The following is a 16,923-nucleotide window of genomic DNA, read 5'->3' on the forward strand; positions in this document are numbered from 1 at the left end:
GGACAGCATTTTTATGAGTTTAGTAACAGTAGTTAGTTTTCTGTTAAAGTTGACCAGAGTTGGGTGGAGGAGCCAAAGGTTTTATTCAAGTAACGTCGCTTCAAAATAATATGACTCAAGTAGAAGCATAAAGTAGTGGTCAAGAAAATTATTCAAGTAAGAGTAAAACAGTATTTGGGAATTTGGAAGAGTAACTTAAAGAGTAACTGTTGAGACGTCTGATAGTTTAAAGTGAATGCAAGAAACAAATGTTCAAATAATGTCATATTGTCAATATAAAGCTTTTGTCACTTGTTGACTTACTCACAGTGGAAAAAGGAATCAGAATGTTTACTCATGTAAGAGTGAAAGTTTGCTGCTTGGAAAGCACCCTGAAAAGCACAGTTTCTTAAAAAAGGTAAATGTAAGTGAGTACTACCCACCTCTGAAGTTAACTGCACCATAAGTCAATACCATTTACTATGACCCATCTTCAGACTCCAGGGGCGGTGGCACACATTTTTGTTTAGAGGAGCTCAGGGAGTTCTAAGGTTTTTAATGTGGGTGCTCACTTCACATGTTCATTTAGAGCCTTTTCACAACGGAGGGTATCCTCCTCCCCCTGCCATGTTTGCTTAATTTAAATGTAGTTAGCCCCTATAGGGATTAATAAAAGCTAATATGGAACTCTTTTTTTATTGGAGTCTCATTTTAAAGAACATTTTTAGTCAAGAATGGATGTGCAATGAAAATCTTTGTGGGGTAACTTTTTAGTAGTAAAAAGTAACTTTAGTTACTTTAGTCAATTTAGTCAATTTAGTTTCTTTAGTAACTTGTTCTCTATCAAAAATGTGTTTAATCTATAGATCTGTGCCATAAAACCATAAACAGATAGAATAGCAGCATTTGATGGCAGCTTCTGGTCCCAGACACAGACCAGCTGTGAACCAAAACAATAGAAATGCTGGTTTAAGGAGGAGTGTGAAGTCGCCTCAGTTTGAAATCAGGTTTAAACAGAAGTGTGAAAGGGTCATCAGTCTGAAGAATTCATGCTTTTTTTAAGCTGTATGTTTCAGTTTTTTCAAAGTAACCTATAGTATAATTATATAAATCAAATTACTTTTGAAATAGAGTAATTAGTTAGAGTAGTAAGTAGAAGGAGTAATCAGTACTCAGTAATCAGATTCGTTTTGCAAAGTAATCTGACCAACACTGGTGAGTAGAGTTACACAGGACTAGTGAAAAAGGAACTACATTGGCTCCTTGTCCACCCTGTCTAGTCCCTGTTGTCAACTCTGTGCCCCTGTTGCCCCCTTGTCCCTGTTGTCCCACTCTGTCCCTGTTGTCTCACTGTGTCCCTGTTGCCCCCTTGTCCCTGTTGTCCCACTCTGTCCCTGTTGTCTCACTGTGTCCCTATTGTCTCACTGTGTCTCTGTTGCCCCCTTGTCCCTGTTGCCCCTTTGTCCCTGTTGCCCCTTGTCCCTGTTGTCCCTCTATGTCCCTGCACAGTCCTTGGTCTGCAGCGTGTGCTTGACAGTGGGCCTGTAGTGTGTTTCATCGTCTGAGTCGTCCAGATCCGGGGGCTCCAGGCAGCTCTGGAACCTCCTCCTCATGCGCTTGCGGAGCTGGAATGTGCGCTCCGTATTGGAGTAGGTGTACTCCTGCTCCTTCAGCTTGGCGTAGTAGTCAGAAAACTTGTTGAAAAGGATAGATATGGGCATGCCATTCAGGATGATGCCGAAGGAGATGCACCCGAAGGCAACGCAGCGGCCCAGGTAGGACACCGGGACAACGTCGCCGTAGCCCACCGTGGAGATGCTCACCTGGGAATGAGAAGACACGGAGTGAGGTGAGGTGTTGAGGTGCACGACCTAACTTTTCTCATAGAGTGTCTTTATTTAATTTATTTATTTATTTGATAAGGTCAATGCACATTAAAGGTCCTAGATTACACAAAATGGACTCTTGTGAGCTTTAAGTCATGATATAATGCTGTTACCTCCTCAAAAACAGACCCAGAGTTGTATTTTACTTTATTTCACACATGTTTCAGTAAATCTTTATTAATACTCTGTTTACATCTGCAAAGCTCAAAATGCTCTGTTCCACCTTCTCATGTCTGTAGTTTTCAAGTTAACAGCTTTCTTTTACCTTTTGTTCAGTGGAGATTGTAAATTTCAAGGCTGAAATCATCCAAATGATCTTAGTGAAAGTGCATGGAGTTTAGAAACACAGTGGAGCGCCATATGACATCACAAGGTGGAACAGTGTGTTTTCTGTTTGAAAACAACTAAATCTGCAGGGTTTGTGTGTCAAACATGTGTGAATGACACAAAACACAAGTCCAGGTCTGTTTGTGATGAGGAAACAACATTATAACATAGATCAGAAAATATCATAACTGTTGGAGCCTAAACCTAGTTTTGTAATTTTCATATTTTTTCATTATTGAGAAAATAATTATTATTTTGTTTGATTTTATATTTACTTAGAGTTCATGATTTGGGGTTATCTTGGTCATTTTATACTGAACATGATTATTTGGTGATTATTTGCTTACGAAATAATTAGATTTACGTATTTACATTTTCCCCTTAATTAATTATTGCTCATGTTAATCATAAGTTTTACCTCAGTAATGTTTATTGTTTGTATTATTTTGTGGTCTATGGCTCCTTATTTAAGATGTGTTCAGGTGCACCCTGGAAAAAAAGTGGAGAGGAGCCAAATGTTGTTGTTTTTTACCTTCTGTTGCCTTGTAAATTCCCCTTTTTTCTTTGTATTCGTATGTCCTCAATAATGTGAACACTCAGTAAAGAGTTTTTAGCTGCATTTGGATCGTTCTGTGGATTTATTTCACTTTTGGGGCATTTTAAACGGTGAAACAGGTGTGCAAAGCATCAAGCTATGGCCTCACAAATGTTTGGGCCTTACAGTAATATAGGCCCTTGACTGGACATCTGCATAAAAGAAATTTTTAAAAAGATGCTGAATTATAGCTACCAAGATAATTTACTGGTCAGATCTGTGGAGAGTAGTGATGGGACAAGACACAATTTTCCACAAGACAAGACGAGGAACAAAAACAAAGCTTTTCGAGAAATGTCTCCAGTGATGGGAAGAGTACTAGTAGTGTGCAGTTCAAAGCCAAAATTACATTATGAAGTACTGTCATGCCTTTTATTTAAAAAAGGTAACTGTATTCTGAACACCACCGAATGAAAGAGTAACTGTATTGGAATACAGTTACTCAAAATTAGTATTCAGAATATGTATTTTAAGTATATGTATTCAGTTACTGCCCAACACTGAACAGAACTTGCCAGAACAAACCCTCGCCCCAGTGGGTCATGTGAGGTTATGTGTTTTTAAGTTATAGCTTTTCAATGGTTTTCAAGGGTTTATTCATAGTTCTATGTTGATTTAAGTGTGGTTATTTTCAGTGGGTTGATAAGAAAATAACTGTTGAATTTAAGTTATTATCATAATGATCAATTCAACAATTCAACAGGAAAAACAGGAAATTATAGCTAAAGGAACATTTCCACAGAAACAGCAGGAAGACGCCCTCCTCCAGGCCAAAGAAGAGCAAGAGGTCTATGGAGATGCAAGCCCGCTCACAGTAAGAACACTGTTTTTCAGAGCAATGAAAACATCAAAAAAAAAAAAAAATTTACCCAATTTTTGGCTATAAGTTACACAGTGGGGCTTTAAAGAACATCAACACCCAGAATAAATGATCACAGACTATAGATAGAGAGTTTTGTAGATTTGGCACTGTGAGGCCGGACGTGGTGCCTTTTTACACTAAGCCTGTCATTACAGCTGGATAAGTGTTTAAATAGAAACTAGGTAACTGCGCTCTTATGTGCACCTTATATTACTTAAGAGTGCATTCATTACACAAGGAAGAACATTTACAGCTCACTTTTGTGTGTTTATTAAAAACCTTCTACTGTGATAGTAGGGCTATAATAATCACATTTAGAGCATGATTAGTTAACATCTACACTTTTTGTTTGAAAAGTGAAAAAAACCAAAAAACAATAGTGTTGTCATGATTTTGATACTGAGGAATAAACTCAATACTATGTGATAAAATGTGATTATCAACATTAAATCATAGTATTTTCTTTTATATTCCCATGTGTCCTTGTATCTGTGTAATCCCTCAGTCGTCCAGGGAGGTTCTATAGTGGTCCATGGGTGTGTACTAGTCTATGTGTCTATTCAGGAAATGTTTAGCTCTGTCCTGTGAATGTAACTTTTTTTAGTATCGACACCTGCTCAAATGAGTTTCGATGTTAGTTTTAGTATCAATTAGTATCAGATTTTCAATACTTTAGACAACCCCACTACACAAATTAAAAAATACAGACCAACAAACAAAACAAAACTATTGAAATCAAGATCAATGTTCTGATTTATGAATTCAAGTCATTTAATTTTAAACTTTTGCTGTTCAAGTAAACTCATTATGTGCTACTGTTGCTATTATAACATTACTAACCATTTCACCAATGTAGCCCTGTCAAAGGTTTTGAAAACCAGTTACTAATGGATACTATATAAGGCCACATGGGAATATAAATGTTAAGGTCACATTTTTATATAGCACTTTACATCAAGGAAGCTACTATCACCCCACTTTATGCACAAAAGTATTATGATATAATGTTGAAAATGCCACATTCTATTGTCTAAAGAAAGTGTTTTTACTTATTGTGCTGGTATCAAGTCTATTCCTTAGTATTGGAATTTAAAATTTTAGTATCTTGACAATACTACGCCAATGCACACCCCCTATTTTGCGCTCCCATGAACTCTGAGGGTGTTTATGTGCGTGCAGTCCTGAGATGAGTTTGGGTCTTACAGTGCATTAGACGGGATTAGATTCTCCAGATCACAGCTGCAGAGTCTATTAAACCACTGTGTTAATGACAGACACATGGACTGACACTTGCACTGACGCCTCCATGATAAAGCTCTGTTTAACGCAGTATTCAGATATTTCAAATGACAATGCACAAACTGATTAGTATTTGTGAGCAGATAACACACTGTATTTATCCATAGATTAATGAAACTGGCAATAGATAGGACTAAATAGGTACTATAATGGATATGCTGACTTTACAAATTGGTAAAAACTGACAGTACCCACGTATATATCCCAAAAATATTTTCTAAAAAGGGCAGGGGACTATAACCTAAGAGGAATCACTCCAAATACAACTTAAATGAGAAGGAAACAACAATAACATGAATAAAACCTCTGAAAAGTCGATTTTGCAAAATAGGTCTGCTTTAAATTAAAACATATTTGGCATGCTGGAGAAGCGTCTGGTATGAGACACTTACCGCGGCCCACCACCACGTCTCAGGGATGCTGCTGAAGGGGGTCCCGGGCTGATCTGTCTCCACTGAGTGCATCAGTGCAGAGAAGGTGAAGATACCCATCGCAATGAACAGGAACAGACAGCACACCTGGAAGCAGATCATTTTAGATTTATATTATCCAGGCATAGCACAGAAAGATACACACTAAATTATGTATTAGGATTCATTGTATAATAACTATCTGTCAATATTATTACAATCCACAGGAAAATATCTGTACAATCCTTCAATTTAAATTTGCCAACTGGACACAAAGTTTAGAGTGAAGACGCTGCTCGTCCAAGCTGCTTCTTCAGTTGTGGTCAGATCACTGTTGGACACTGCCTTATAGCTGACTACACTGAGCCTAACACACCTATCTGTTTCCTTGTTCTGATTTAAAACAAAACAAGAAAAACAATAGTGATACCCAGTATGCTGATAGTTTTGAGAGCACCCATTGAGGGCCTGAATGATTATGCAAAATATGACTCAGGCACAGTTCACACTTAGTGTAGTTCATTAGGACAACAAACAGAAACTGTGAACAAACAGGTGCGTTAGTTTAGTTGTAGTTAACTCCTTCCTTCAGACAGATTTAAGCCAGTGTCCACTCATGGACACTGGCTGACCAACAAACTTTGCTTCTACTTCTGTGCTGACCAGAACAGAAGTAGAAGCAAATGTCTTCACTTGTGTCCAGTTGACAAAATAAAATTTTTCTTTTGCTATGGATCCATAGGAAAAGCAAAAAATGAAGTGAATTAAAATAATTCAACTGTAAACTGAATCACAAAGACATGAAAACTATTACGTCAAACATGAAAATCGTGAACTTATTTGAAGTTTGCTAAAATGGTGAAACCTCATTTTCCCCTGACAGACACCGTGAAGGGCGGCTCGTGTTTCCATGGTCACCAGTGAGATAGACACAGCAATTACAACATTCACAAAGACACAGAATGGTTTTTAGTGGCACTGGTTTTAACCAACACAGATGCATTAGTATAGGCAATGAAGGAGGAAAACTTTTATACGTAAACGTATTTCGGTACATGGGCCAATTCTGAATACTTAGAATACTAGTACACTGAGGTGAATTGTGTAAAAAAAAGTGTAAAAAACATTAAATATAATTACAAACAGCTTTGTTTGTTATGTATTAATTTATGTCCAATTACAGAAAAGAAAAAAGACAAAAAAAGACAGACAAAATTTCATAATGACGTACCATCATGCAATCATTTACTTCAGGAGAGTAACTGTGTTCTGAACACCACCAAATGAAACAGTAACTATACCAGAATACAGGAACTTAAAAGTAGTATTCAGTTTATGTATTTTCAGTACATGTATTCAGTTACTTCAGATCTAACCCAGCTGTTCAGGCAGCTATGGACATGTCCACAGTATATTACACTGAACAGAACAGCAGTATTTTAAAACATGAACGTAGCTTCTCTACAGTGACTAACATGGTTAGTGTGATAAGCTTACAAGTCAAACTTAAGAAACTATCTATCAACTGCTGCATATCCAAGTGTCTGGTAATGGTCCATCTGGCTTATAGTTCGCTGATTATGTTTTAAAAGTGATTTTGAGCTTTTAGTTGTTCGATATCATTATTAACTACTTTTGCTTGGTATAAGTCTGTGAAAAGCTAAGGAAAGGTTGTTGAATAGATCCACTATGGCACTGACTCCCCCTCAGTCATGTACTTTTTATTTTTTATATATCAGGACTGTGGGGTGTTGCCATTTTGATTTGACAAATGTCTTGTAACCCTTTTGCTGTTTGGTCTAAATACACTGACTGGTTCAGGAGCCAAATATAAGCTTGCATTTCAATGTTACTTTGATTTTGAATCCCTAAAAATCCAATAAATGATACTTCATGATTAGTGACAGACATGGTAAAAGATATGCACGTGTATAATTTGTATTGGGATTAATAATAATAACAATACAAGTATATAATGTTTTTTTGGACACTCATAGATGCTTTACAATGGTAGAAATCATGCGGGGAATGCCAGATTGAACAGGTGGGTTTTTAGCAGTGATTTGAAGCGCTGCAGTGAGTCCGTGTTCCTGATGGGTTATGGGAGATAGCTCCAGAGGGCGGAGGCGGGGCGACGGACTTGTAGGTGATGAGGAGGACCTGGTATTGGATGTGGTATTGTACGAGGAGCCGGTAGAGTTGTTTGAGGACAGGGGTGATGTGATCTCTGGGGCGGGTGTGGGTGAGGAGTTTTTAGAGGTAGGTGGTCATAATCAAGTCTGGAGGTGATGAATGTGTGAATTAGAATTGTTTCAGAGGCTCTTGCGCTAGTTTGGTTGCTGAAATCTGGCAACTGGTCAAATATGGTGACTATCTTGCAGTGTGAATTGAGTAATTGGGAATAGGGTTGTCAAAAGTTTTGAAAATCAGATACTAATCAATACTATAATTAATATTGAAACTAGATATTAATTTGAGCAAGTATCAATTCTGCAAAAAATCACATTAACAGAACAAAATGTGAGTTTTCTTGAACAGTTTTAACTAATTTGAGCTTTAGCATTACAAATACAAGACCTCACGCTAAGATAAAGAAAGCACTATTGTTTTATATAGGCCTATGAAAATTACATTGTTATCTTTTTATCGTCATTGTGATATCGTAATTGGTATTGGTGATTAGTATCAAAAATCGAGTGTGAAATAAAAAAATCAAAATGTTTGTATTGTGACAAAACTAACTGTGAAGCAATAGCCCAAAACAGGAATAATATATACATTTTACATATGGCGGATTTTTTCATACCTGTTCAGAACACTGTCGGATGGTGAACCCAAACGCCCTCATTCCCGTAGAATGTCTCGCCAACTTCAGGATCCGGAAAATTCTCATTAGCTTCACCACTTTGAGCACTTTGCTGACTTTGCTAACCCTAGCCATGGTTTTCAGATCCTCCTGCGCGCTCATGTCCTCCGAATCAATGAAAAACGTCTCGAAAATGATCTGCAAAAAGTAGGGCATAACCGCCACCAGGTCCACAAAGTTCAACGCGCTCTTCACGAACTGCTCGATGTTGGCCGTAGTCACCAGACGCAAGAAGTATTCCACTGTGAAGAAGAGAATGGATGCGATCTCTATCCACTCCATGTAGGTTTTGCCACCAAGTTTGTATTCCCGGAGTTCTTTGACGGTATTCATCGTCATGGCAACTATAGAAATGAGCACGAAAAGGCTGGAGAACACAGCAAACGCTTTGGCCGCCAGGGAGGAGTAGGGGTTTTCCATGAGGTCCCAGAGCATCTTCCGAAAGTCTCCCAGGAACATGGTCTGGTACACGGCATCGTCCTGGTGAGGTTTGATCTCGGCGATGAGTTCATCGTTCACCTTCAGCTTCTCTCGGATGTCGTCCAGTTTCTCCTCGAATAGGATGCGGCAACACCTGGAACGGTTAGAAAGGATTAGGGAAAAATACCAGGTTTTATTTTTCTGTGTGTGGGTTTCAGGTGAAAACTTTGAACTTTTCTGGAGTGCCTGGATTTGGTGTGTTTTTTTCTAACTGTGATCCAATTTATTTACATTATCGTTTGAACTGAAAAGTCGTAATGTTGTTTCCAATCATTAAAATCAACTTTATGTTTCTTTCATTCTTTTTTGTAAATTTTTTTTCAATTTTTCTCTTTAACACTGTGCAGTTTGAAACCTAAATTTTGTGATCGAGTATCACAATGTGTTCCTCTAATTTTAGAAAAATTACTGTATACCGATTACCACCAAACTAAAAAGTAACTGTACAGGTCCTCTTTCATATGGTGGTGTTCAGTGAGTCATCAGAGAATCAGTTACGTATATTTGACTGGAGTGAGCAATCTGTGACAAAGTGTGTTGCCCAGCGACACAGCAATAGTATGTGCGCAATAACGACAATGAGTGATGCTTTCACGTGGGCTGTGAGAGTAATAAAAACGTCAATGCACAAATCATATAATTTCAAATTATGCAAACTAATGATATGAAATGCAGTGCAGCTTGAAACTGAATCTTAAAGTGACAGTATTTAATTTCACGGAGGTGGAAATTCAACCACAATTCCATGGAAATAGAAAGTTAAAACCATAATCCATAAAATTCTGCATGGAGATTATACCCAAAGGAACATTTCCGTGGAAACGAGCAGACTTGGCCTTCCTCCAGGAAAAATGTCAGGTTTGTGGAAGCTCCACTCAGGGTAAAGGCACATGTTTTATCTATAATAAAAACATCCTAAATGAAAAAACATGCTTCTATTTTTTTTTTTTTTTTTTTTTTTCTTTTTTTTTGGCAAAAACTTGAAGGTTGAACGTGAGGTTGGGAGCCTGTTGATTAGGCCATTAATTAAGTCATAGGCGCTAAATAAAGCAAGTGCTGGTGTATTATTTAGATTTTTCCTCTTCACGATACAAACCATATTAACTGTTATTACTATCTCGGACACAGTACTTAGTTTATAATTGCTGTGTTCTGTCCCACCTTGGCGTGTCCTTGAGTCTTAACCCCCAGAACGACATCTCCTCCTCAAAGTTGACAGGACATAGACTATCCATCACCCAGAGCACGTTACTGCAGTAGAAGTGGAAGATATAGTGGAAGAACATTGGGTCCCGGTCGAAGAAAAACTCATTGTTCTGGACATTGTAGTCGTCACAGAGACTTAACCTCTTCACCGGATCTTCACACATCGCCAGCAGTCCGATTCGACTTTTGGGATACTTCAGAACCAAATGTTTAGGAATGTGAAAGATTTTCCCACCAATGTTCAAATTGACGATGTTGGACTGCCGTTGCGTTGGTTTCTGCCCATTTTCCGCCTTGTCTAAATTGTCCATAGAAGTCCACGGTTTGACAGAACTTTCCTGTGAAAATGGGAATTCCGGTGTTTGGTCATCGCTCGACGTAAAACTGAACTCACGTTTTATGGATGCAAAAAGACTGGATCGACGTTTTTTGAGCACCTTCAACTTGGGCTTCATAGAACCCGCCATTTTGAAGTTTTGAATCCAACCAACTAAAAAAAAAAAAAAACTTGTCCTAAAATATTTCCAATAATTCAAGTCAACATTGTGCTAAGAAATCAAAATGAAAAATAACATAAGAAGTGGTAGCCTGGTTGTAGCGCTTGTGTCTCAGCGTGCGAGGAGATCAAGAGCTGGAGCCTCCTCACTGATTCCCTAATCCTATTGCTGTTCTTTCTGTCCGAACGCAAGTTAAAAATACTGTTGACTGGGATTAGCAATGTGATTTAAGACTATGAGTGAGGAGAGAGTGGCGAGATGACAGAGCGCTACTGCTAACGAGGCTAACGCTAAGCTGCGCACTGGGCTGGCATACTAATGTTAGCCTAAGACACCTGTGGAATTCATACGTTTGCTGGAGTTTTCAGATTTAATTATATATAAGTGATCAATGCTACACATTTAAGTTATGAAAAAAGTTGATCTTTTTGCATTTTAACAACATTCATTTCATCTGTCCCCGTCTGAATTTAATATTATTGGCCTATAGTACATCTTGATGTCATCTGAAACACAACAATGGAGTTCTAGTTCTAGTGCAGCTCGTCCTTAGCCTTATGCAGTCATGTGATCTGGTATTAAATGTTCCAGTATCAATGATTAACAAACAGGTATTCTTGCAGTTTTTGAAGTAGTTCCTCATAGGTACATTTCATACAGTGCTATTCTCTTCTAACAGACAGTGATGGCCAACCCACTTTTTCATAGAGAAAACAGTGATGAGTTTCAAATCCATCACCTGTAATAAAACAAAGGGCAGAGTGAAATAGTGGATCCAATGGTTTCAAAGCAGAGGCTGAAGTCTGCACATACACCACATCCCCATAATCCAATACGGAGAGGAAGGTTGCTTGCACTATTTCTTTTCTGTAACTCATTGGGATACAATATTTGTTTCTGTTTTTTAAAGGATAAGTTTTTATCATAAGTGTTGACTCTTTCAACTGACGGACCATTTAGTGTATAAAGATTTGTGGCTTGCATATTACTGAAATGTTTTGTTTGTTTGTTTGTTTGTTTGTTTGTTTTATAAAATATATTCTTAGTTTTATGTGCATTCAATGACAATGTAAGATTTTTTAAAACTGTTTTAAAAGCTCCTGATCAGCAGAGGGAGCACTTACATACAAAACAGCATCATCTGCATATAAATGTTTGTGGCTTTCTCTTAAATTCCCACCAGTGTAATTAATATAGTAAAAAGTACCAGGCTTAAAATTGAGCCTTGGGGCACTCCTTTGCTTAAAGTTAAGTCTGCTTAAAAAAATAATTTAAGCTACTACTGCCTGGGTTCTATTTGAAAAATAATTTGGAACCAATTACACGTAGCATTGTAAAATCCAATATGATACTGACACTTCAAGAGACTTTTATGATCTACTGAATGAAAAGCTTTAGTTAAAAATTAAATTAATAAACAGAGCTATATAATCTTGTTTATCATCAAGGGCTGTGAAAATGTCATTTAAAACTTTTGAGGTTGCAGTGACGGGACTATGCTCTTTTCTGAAATCCGAATGATAAGACTTCAAAATGTAGCATTTATTTGAAGAAGCTCTAAAAAAAAAAATTGATTTGCAATGAACTTGTCTAAAAAATTTTCACGGCACATCGCCCGAGCTTTTACTGTGAAGCGCGTGCTTCTTATCTTCCGGTTTGGGACCACGTGACTTCCTTTCCGATCTACGCTTCAACATGGACGCCAGCCGCGTGCAGCCGATCAAGCTCGCTAGAGTAAGAAATCTAACCATTAGTAATATTTCTCTCGTGGTTCTTGGATATATATATTTGTAGTAATGTTGTTTGTGTGCGAATCGACCAAAACCTCAGAGCTAATCGTGGTTTTAGCCGCTGTAAAATGATCTAAAGTGTGGCGTATGTTCCTCATCATGGAGGCCGTCACGTTGTTCCTCGTTGGCTCACAGGCTCACCGCTGAAAACACATTCTCACGATCAACGCTCTGGGCTCTGTCAAAGTCCACATTATAGGTAGAGCTAAGTGTTTTGTTCGTTGTGTTTCAGGTGACCAGAGTTCTGGGTAGAACCGGTTCCCAGGGACAGTGTACACAGGTAAGATCCGAGTCCCGACTCCGAGGCGGCTGTTACTCAATTCAAGTTTATTTATAAAGCACATTTAAAACGACTCCAGCGGGCCAAAGTGCGCCACAGAAAAGTACAACAATAACTAAACACTGTATTCAGGAAAAGTACAATTCAATACAAAAATATTCTGTCTCTCTAGCATGAAATGTCAGGGAGAAAGACCTGACAACGCATATACACTTTTGCAGTAAATGATCCATCACCAAGATTTTTCTAGGCACTGTAGCAATTTTGTTTGATTTCACCAGCTCATCTAAAAATACTTTATTGAAAACCCCTTCACTGCAATCATGAAATACACTAAACTGTAAAAGAACAACTCTGAGTTTGGATAGGATGAAATTGTGGTTGGAAGATTATGTAGAAAGTATCGTTCATTATCCAACTTGAGAAACAAGTGTCAATAATAAATGTCACTTTAATCCTTTGTCATTTGAAGAATGGAGCAGCTTTGAGACTTTGGAAGAACACATTTTAAATCAGCTCTCAAAATGAATATATAAAGCCTCACTTGTCAGTATAAAAAAAGAATCAATGTGATTTTGAGATTTTAAGTTTTTGGCCATATAGAGGTTATGAAGATATCACAACTACCTTTTGCCATTTTATCCTGTAAAACCTCAAAACACCTCTAAAATGTGAAAGAACAGTTGGTTTAATAATGAATAAAAAATAAAACTACAACGCTGCAAAAATATTTCCTTTGTACTTGACTCTAAAACTAAATCAAGTTAACAGAAAAACTGTAAAAAGGGACACTGTATCAGTGATAAATGTGCCTGTAGTTTGCAGACTTTGGATCAGACACAGACTCAGACATGTTATTTGAGGAGAGAGATTCAGTTTGTGTTGAGATGAATTGTTGCAGTTGAAGCGTACTTCATTTGCACTATAGTTGGCTAACAAGCTAGCTAAACTCTGCACAAGCACATCAGAGAAACTGCTTCGTTTACATTTTACCATAAAAAGCTCATTTGAATATAAATTAAAATCTCCATTGACAAAACTTGGGCCAAAATAAGCAAAAAAACTGATTCTGTTGTGTTGCCCATAGTACTGCCTCAGTGCCACTGTCAGAATGTTGAGGATTTTTCAAAAAAATGATGTTCACATATGACCTCTGTTGCACAGGCCTAAATGATCTTCAGGCTGCTTGGCTTTTCTCATGTTTTGTTCTGGTTGTGTGTCAGGTCCGTGTGGAGTTCATGGATGACAGTAACCGCACCATCATCAGGAACGTGAAGGGCCCCGTGAGAGAGGGAGACGTGCTCACACTGCTGGAGTCTGAGAGAGAGGCCAGGAGGCTGCGATAGGTAATGCCACACCTGCAGAATGGGAGTATGACCGGAGAGTCTGTTGTATTAAGCCTTATTCATGCAGGAATAGTTTTACCTTGGCACATCTGTCAAATTGAAATAACCCCGCCACGTGTGTTCTTTTTGTGTGTGTGTGTGCGTTCGTACAGAATGTCAGTAAACTACCCGTTTTTACAGTTAACTACGGAAATGTTGGACTGAAACACTGTAACAAGAACCTTTTCATCATGTTGTCATTTTAAGATATTTTATTGCACACCTGCCCTCTAGCATCAAATGACTGATACAGACCCTCCATCCAAATTTTACAAACTTTGCACCAAAAACACCCAAACTTTTCCATAGAGGCTTCATGCTGCTGATCTCTGGTTGCCTTGACAACAGGGTTGTATTTCTGGGTCACATCCTTTCTGCAGTTTTGTTTTTAACTTTATTATAGAAAAAAAAAACAGTAACTGGATTACAGTATGGTCCGTGGTGAATATTAATTTAGTTACCGTATTTTCCGCACTATAAGGCGCATCAGAATATAAGGCGCACCTTCAATGAATGACCTATTTTGAAACAAATTTCATATATAGGGCGCACCGCATTATAAGGCGCATAGAATATAAACTACTGTAGTAGCTGGAGTTGTGTTACGCATCCACGAGATGGAGCTGCGCTGAAGGGAATGTCAACAAAACAGTCAGATAAGTCAGTCAAACTCACAAAACAAGTTAATGCATTCACAATATAGTAACTCTCGAAATAGTGCAACGTAATAACAATAACTCAACGTTGTTCAAACGTTAATGTCCATAGTCACAATATCTCCTAGCCTTGTTTAGTTGTAAACACGTGAAAGAAACACGTAAAGCCTCACTTTTTCAGTTCATTCCTCATTCACGAATCCGTCGAGTTCTTCCTCTTCAGTGTCTGAGTTGAACAGTTGGTCGAGCTCATTCAAAGTGCCCGATTCCGTCTCGTCAAAATCGCCATTATCCGTGTTGATGCTGTTGTCTTAACAGTTCAGTGACAATTCCTGCCTTCGTGAAACTCGGACCACAGTTCAGACTGATATATCAGCCCAGGCATCTGCGATCCATTGGCAGATTGTGGCGTATGTCGCCCGGCGCTGTCTCCCCGTCTCCCCGTTATATAGCGTCGGATCCTGTCGTCGCAGACAGAGCGGGTTGCGGACTTTCCTGCAGCGTAACTCCGCGCCCAGTCGTGCTCTCATGTAAATTCAAACAGCGTCTCAAAGCGGAGACACGGGGATATCTAAATATTTTACCATCATTACAGTAATCTGCCTCTGTTGTCCTGAAGGTGTTGAATGAGAGCGCGGTGCTGCGGGGATTTTCACTCATTTATTCGACGCGTAAAAGAAAAAATACGGATGGATGTGTAAAATAGAAGTAGTTGTGTGGAAAAAATGCAGCAAATGCTGATACTTCGTTTTTATGGCTAAAAAAGAATAAAAGTGTAGGTCTAGGTGAGCTATACTGGCCCATAGTGTGCTCAGTCCTTAAAGTGTTATTACCGCTATTACTTCAGCGACGCCTCCTGACTACGGGTGTCATAATTGACCAATATTGATCCATATATAAGGCGCATCGGATTATAAGGCGCACTGTGGGTTTTTGAGAAAATTAAAGGCTTTTAGGTGCGCCTTATAATGCGGAAAATACGGTAGTCAAAAGGCAAAAATCGGATACTTATCAATTTATCTTACTTGTACTACTTACTTATTTATCTTATCTTTTTAATTGTCTCACTTACACCTCTGCTTTACACCTCAACATCAACAATTTCCACAAGTGAACATGTAGTTTCCCCATACTTAAGTCCATTAACAGTTTTTTTCAACAGTTTTTACTAAATCTTGCCTGCTTTATAATTTTACTTCCTGGTTGGACATGGGCAGCAGATGTAATTCCATTATCACCTAGCAACCATAATGTAATCATGGGCCAAAAATTGTGTTAATTGTTCACTGGTTACAATTGGACCAATTGCTTAAAAAAATGCTTTTGTTAAATAAAGGTTTAAACTGTGACAAACTGCCACTTAACTGATGTAAAAACTTGGATAAATATTTATCACAGGTACTATCCCACCGAACCAAGTAATGGAACTAAACAGTCTCACCACTCTGGTTCTAATAGACCCATAGACCTTTCAAAAACTCAAATGTTAAGAGTTCAAAGACATCACAGAGGCTAACCAGCTATGTAATAACTAATGGGTCTTGTGGTCATTTGTTACCTCAAAGCTGATTAGTCATAAGCTTTGGAACTTTTAAATATAGCTTTTTGTAAAGTCTATGGGAAAGATGAATGGGAATTTTACTTCCTGAACCAAGGAGTGGGTCACTGTTGCACTTCATTGAAAACCTGTTATGTGCTTTAAGATCTCTGGCAGTTATCTGTGATGGAGTCCTTAAGGTGTGTCCTCACTAACACTTTCTTTTCCTGTTTTCTCTCTGTAGTTTCCTGAAGCTATGAGGTGCCAGTCCAGTGCCATGGAGCCAACATCTTCAATTGTATTGGCCCTCATCTCATTTGTTAACATGTTTTGGAAATAAATGTGGTTGTAAAACTATTTGGTTTCTTCAACTTGAATTTAATGCAGAGTTGTTTCAGAGTGGTTAGGCTCATGTAGGGTCGAGTCAGTGTTTTGATGGCATGAACAGGTGACCTGTTCAATCAAATTAGATACTAATCAATTTAAAGCTAGTATCAAAACTACATACTCATTCAAGCAAGTATCAATACTGAAAAACATCACATAACGATACAATTGGACCTCTCCTGAACAGTTTAATCAGAACCATATGGTGTAATAACCAAATCCTAATATTTTGTGTTGAAAATTACAATATTGACCAAAAAGCTTTTAAAATAATCATTTGTGTATCAATCAGTATAGTCTTTAGAATCAAAATAGAAATTTTAGTATTGTGACAGCACTACTACATGTGTCCACCAGATGACAGGAGTTCTCTTCATGTTCTAGGCCTGTGGATGTTGTGAATCACTAAAAGTACACAACAAGGCGACTTGAGCATTGGCTATGTTCTGTTTTCTAACATTGTAAAGTATTGAAATGGAAA

At 38.1% G+C, this 16,923-nt stretch overlaps 3 protein-coding genes across 3 annotated transcripts in view; 1 reads left to right on the top strand and 2 right to left on the bottom strand.

Annotated features, from left to right (window-relative positions):
- Positions 1–16,923, bottom strand: part of rps15 (ribosomal protein S15) — a 151,032-nt gene that overhangs the window by 59,462 nt on the left and 74,647 nt on the right. The gene's annotated exons all lie outside the window — the stretch shown is intronic.
- si:rp71-39b20.4 (potassium voltage-gated channel subfamily V member 2) lies at positions 1,473–10,377 on the bottom strand. The gene is made up of 4 exons (XM_033981869.2): positions 9,866–10,377; positions 8,165–8,798; positions 5,341–5,466; positions 1,473–1,802 (listed from the first exon to the last, which is right to left on the bottom strand). The coding sequence occupies exons 1-4, from the start codon at positions 10,375–10,377 to the stop codon at positions 1,473–1,475; spliced, it is 1,602 nt and encodes a 533-aa protein (XP_033837760.1).
- rps28 (ribosomal protein S28) lies at positions 12,039–16,410 on the top strand. Its single transcript, XM_033983174.2, has 4 exons — positions 12,039–12,141; positions 12,430–12,477; positions 13,701–13,823; positions 16,300–16,410. Exons 1-3 carry the CDS (start codon positions 12,103–12,105, stop codon positions 13,821–13,823), a joined length of 210 nt encoding a protein of 69 aa, XP_033839065.1. The 5' UTR covers positions 12,039–12,102; the 3' UTR covers positions 16,300–16,410.

This window comes from Periophthalmus magnuspinnatus, chromosome 17 (genome assembly GCF_009829125.3).
Source record: "Periophthalmus magnuspinnatus isolate fPerMag1 chromosome 17, fPerMag1.2.pri, whole genome shotgun sequence".
In the NCBI taxonomy this organism is placed as follows: domain Eukaryota; kingdom Metazoa; phylum Chordata; class Actinopteri; order Gobiiformes; family Gobiidae; genus Periophthalmus; species Periophthalmus magnuspinnatus.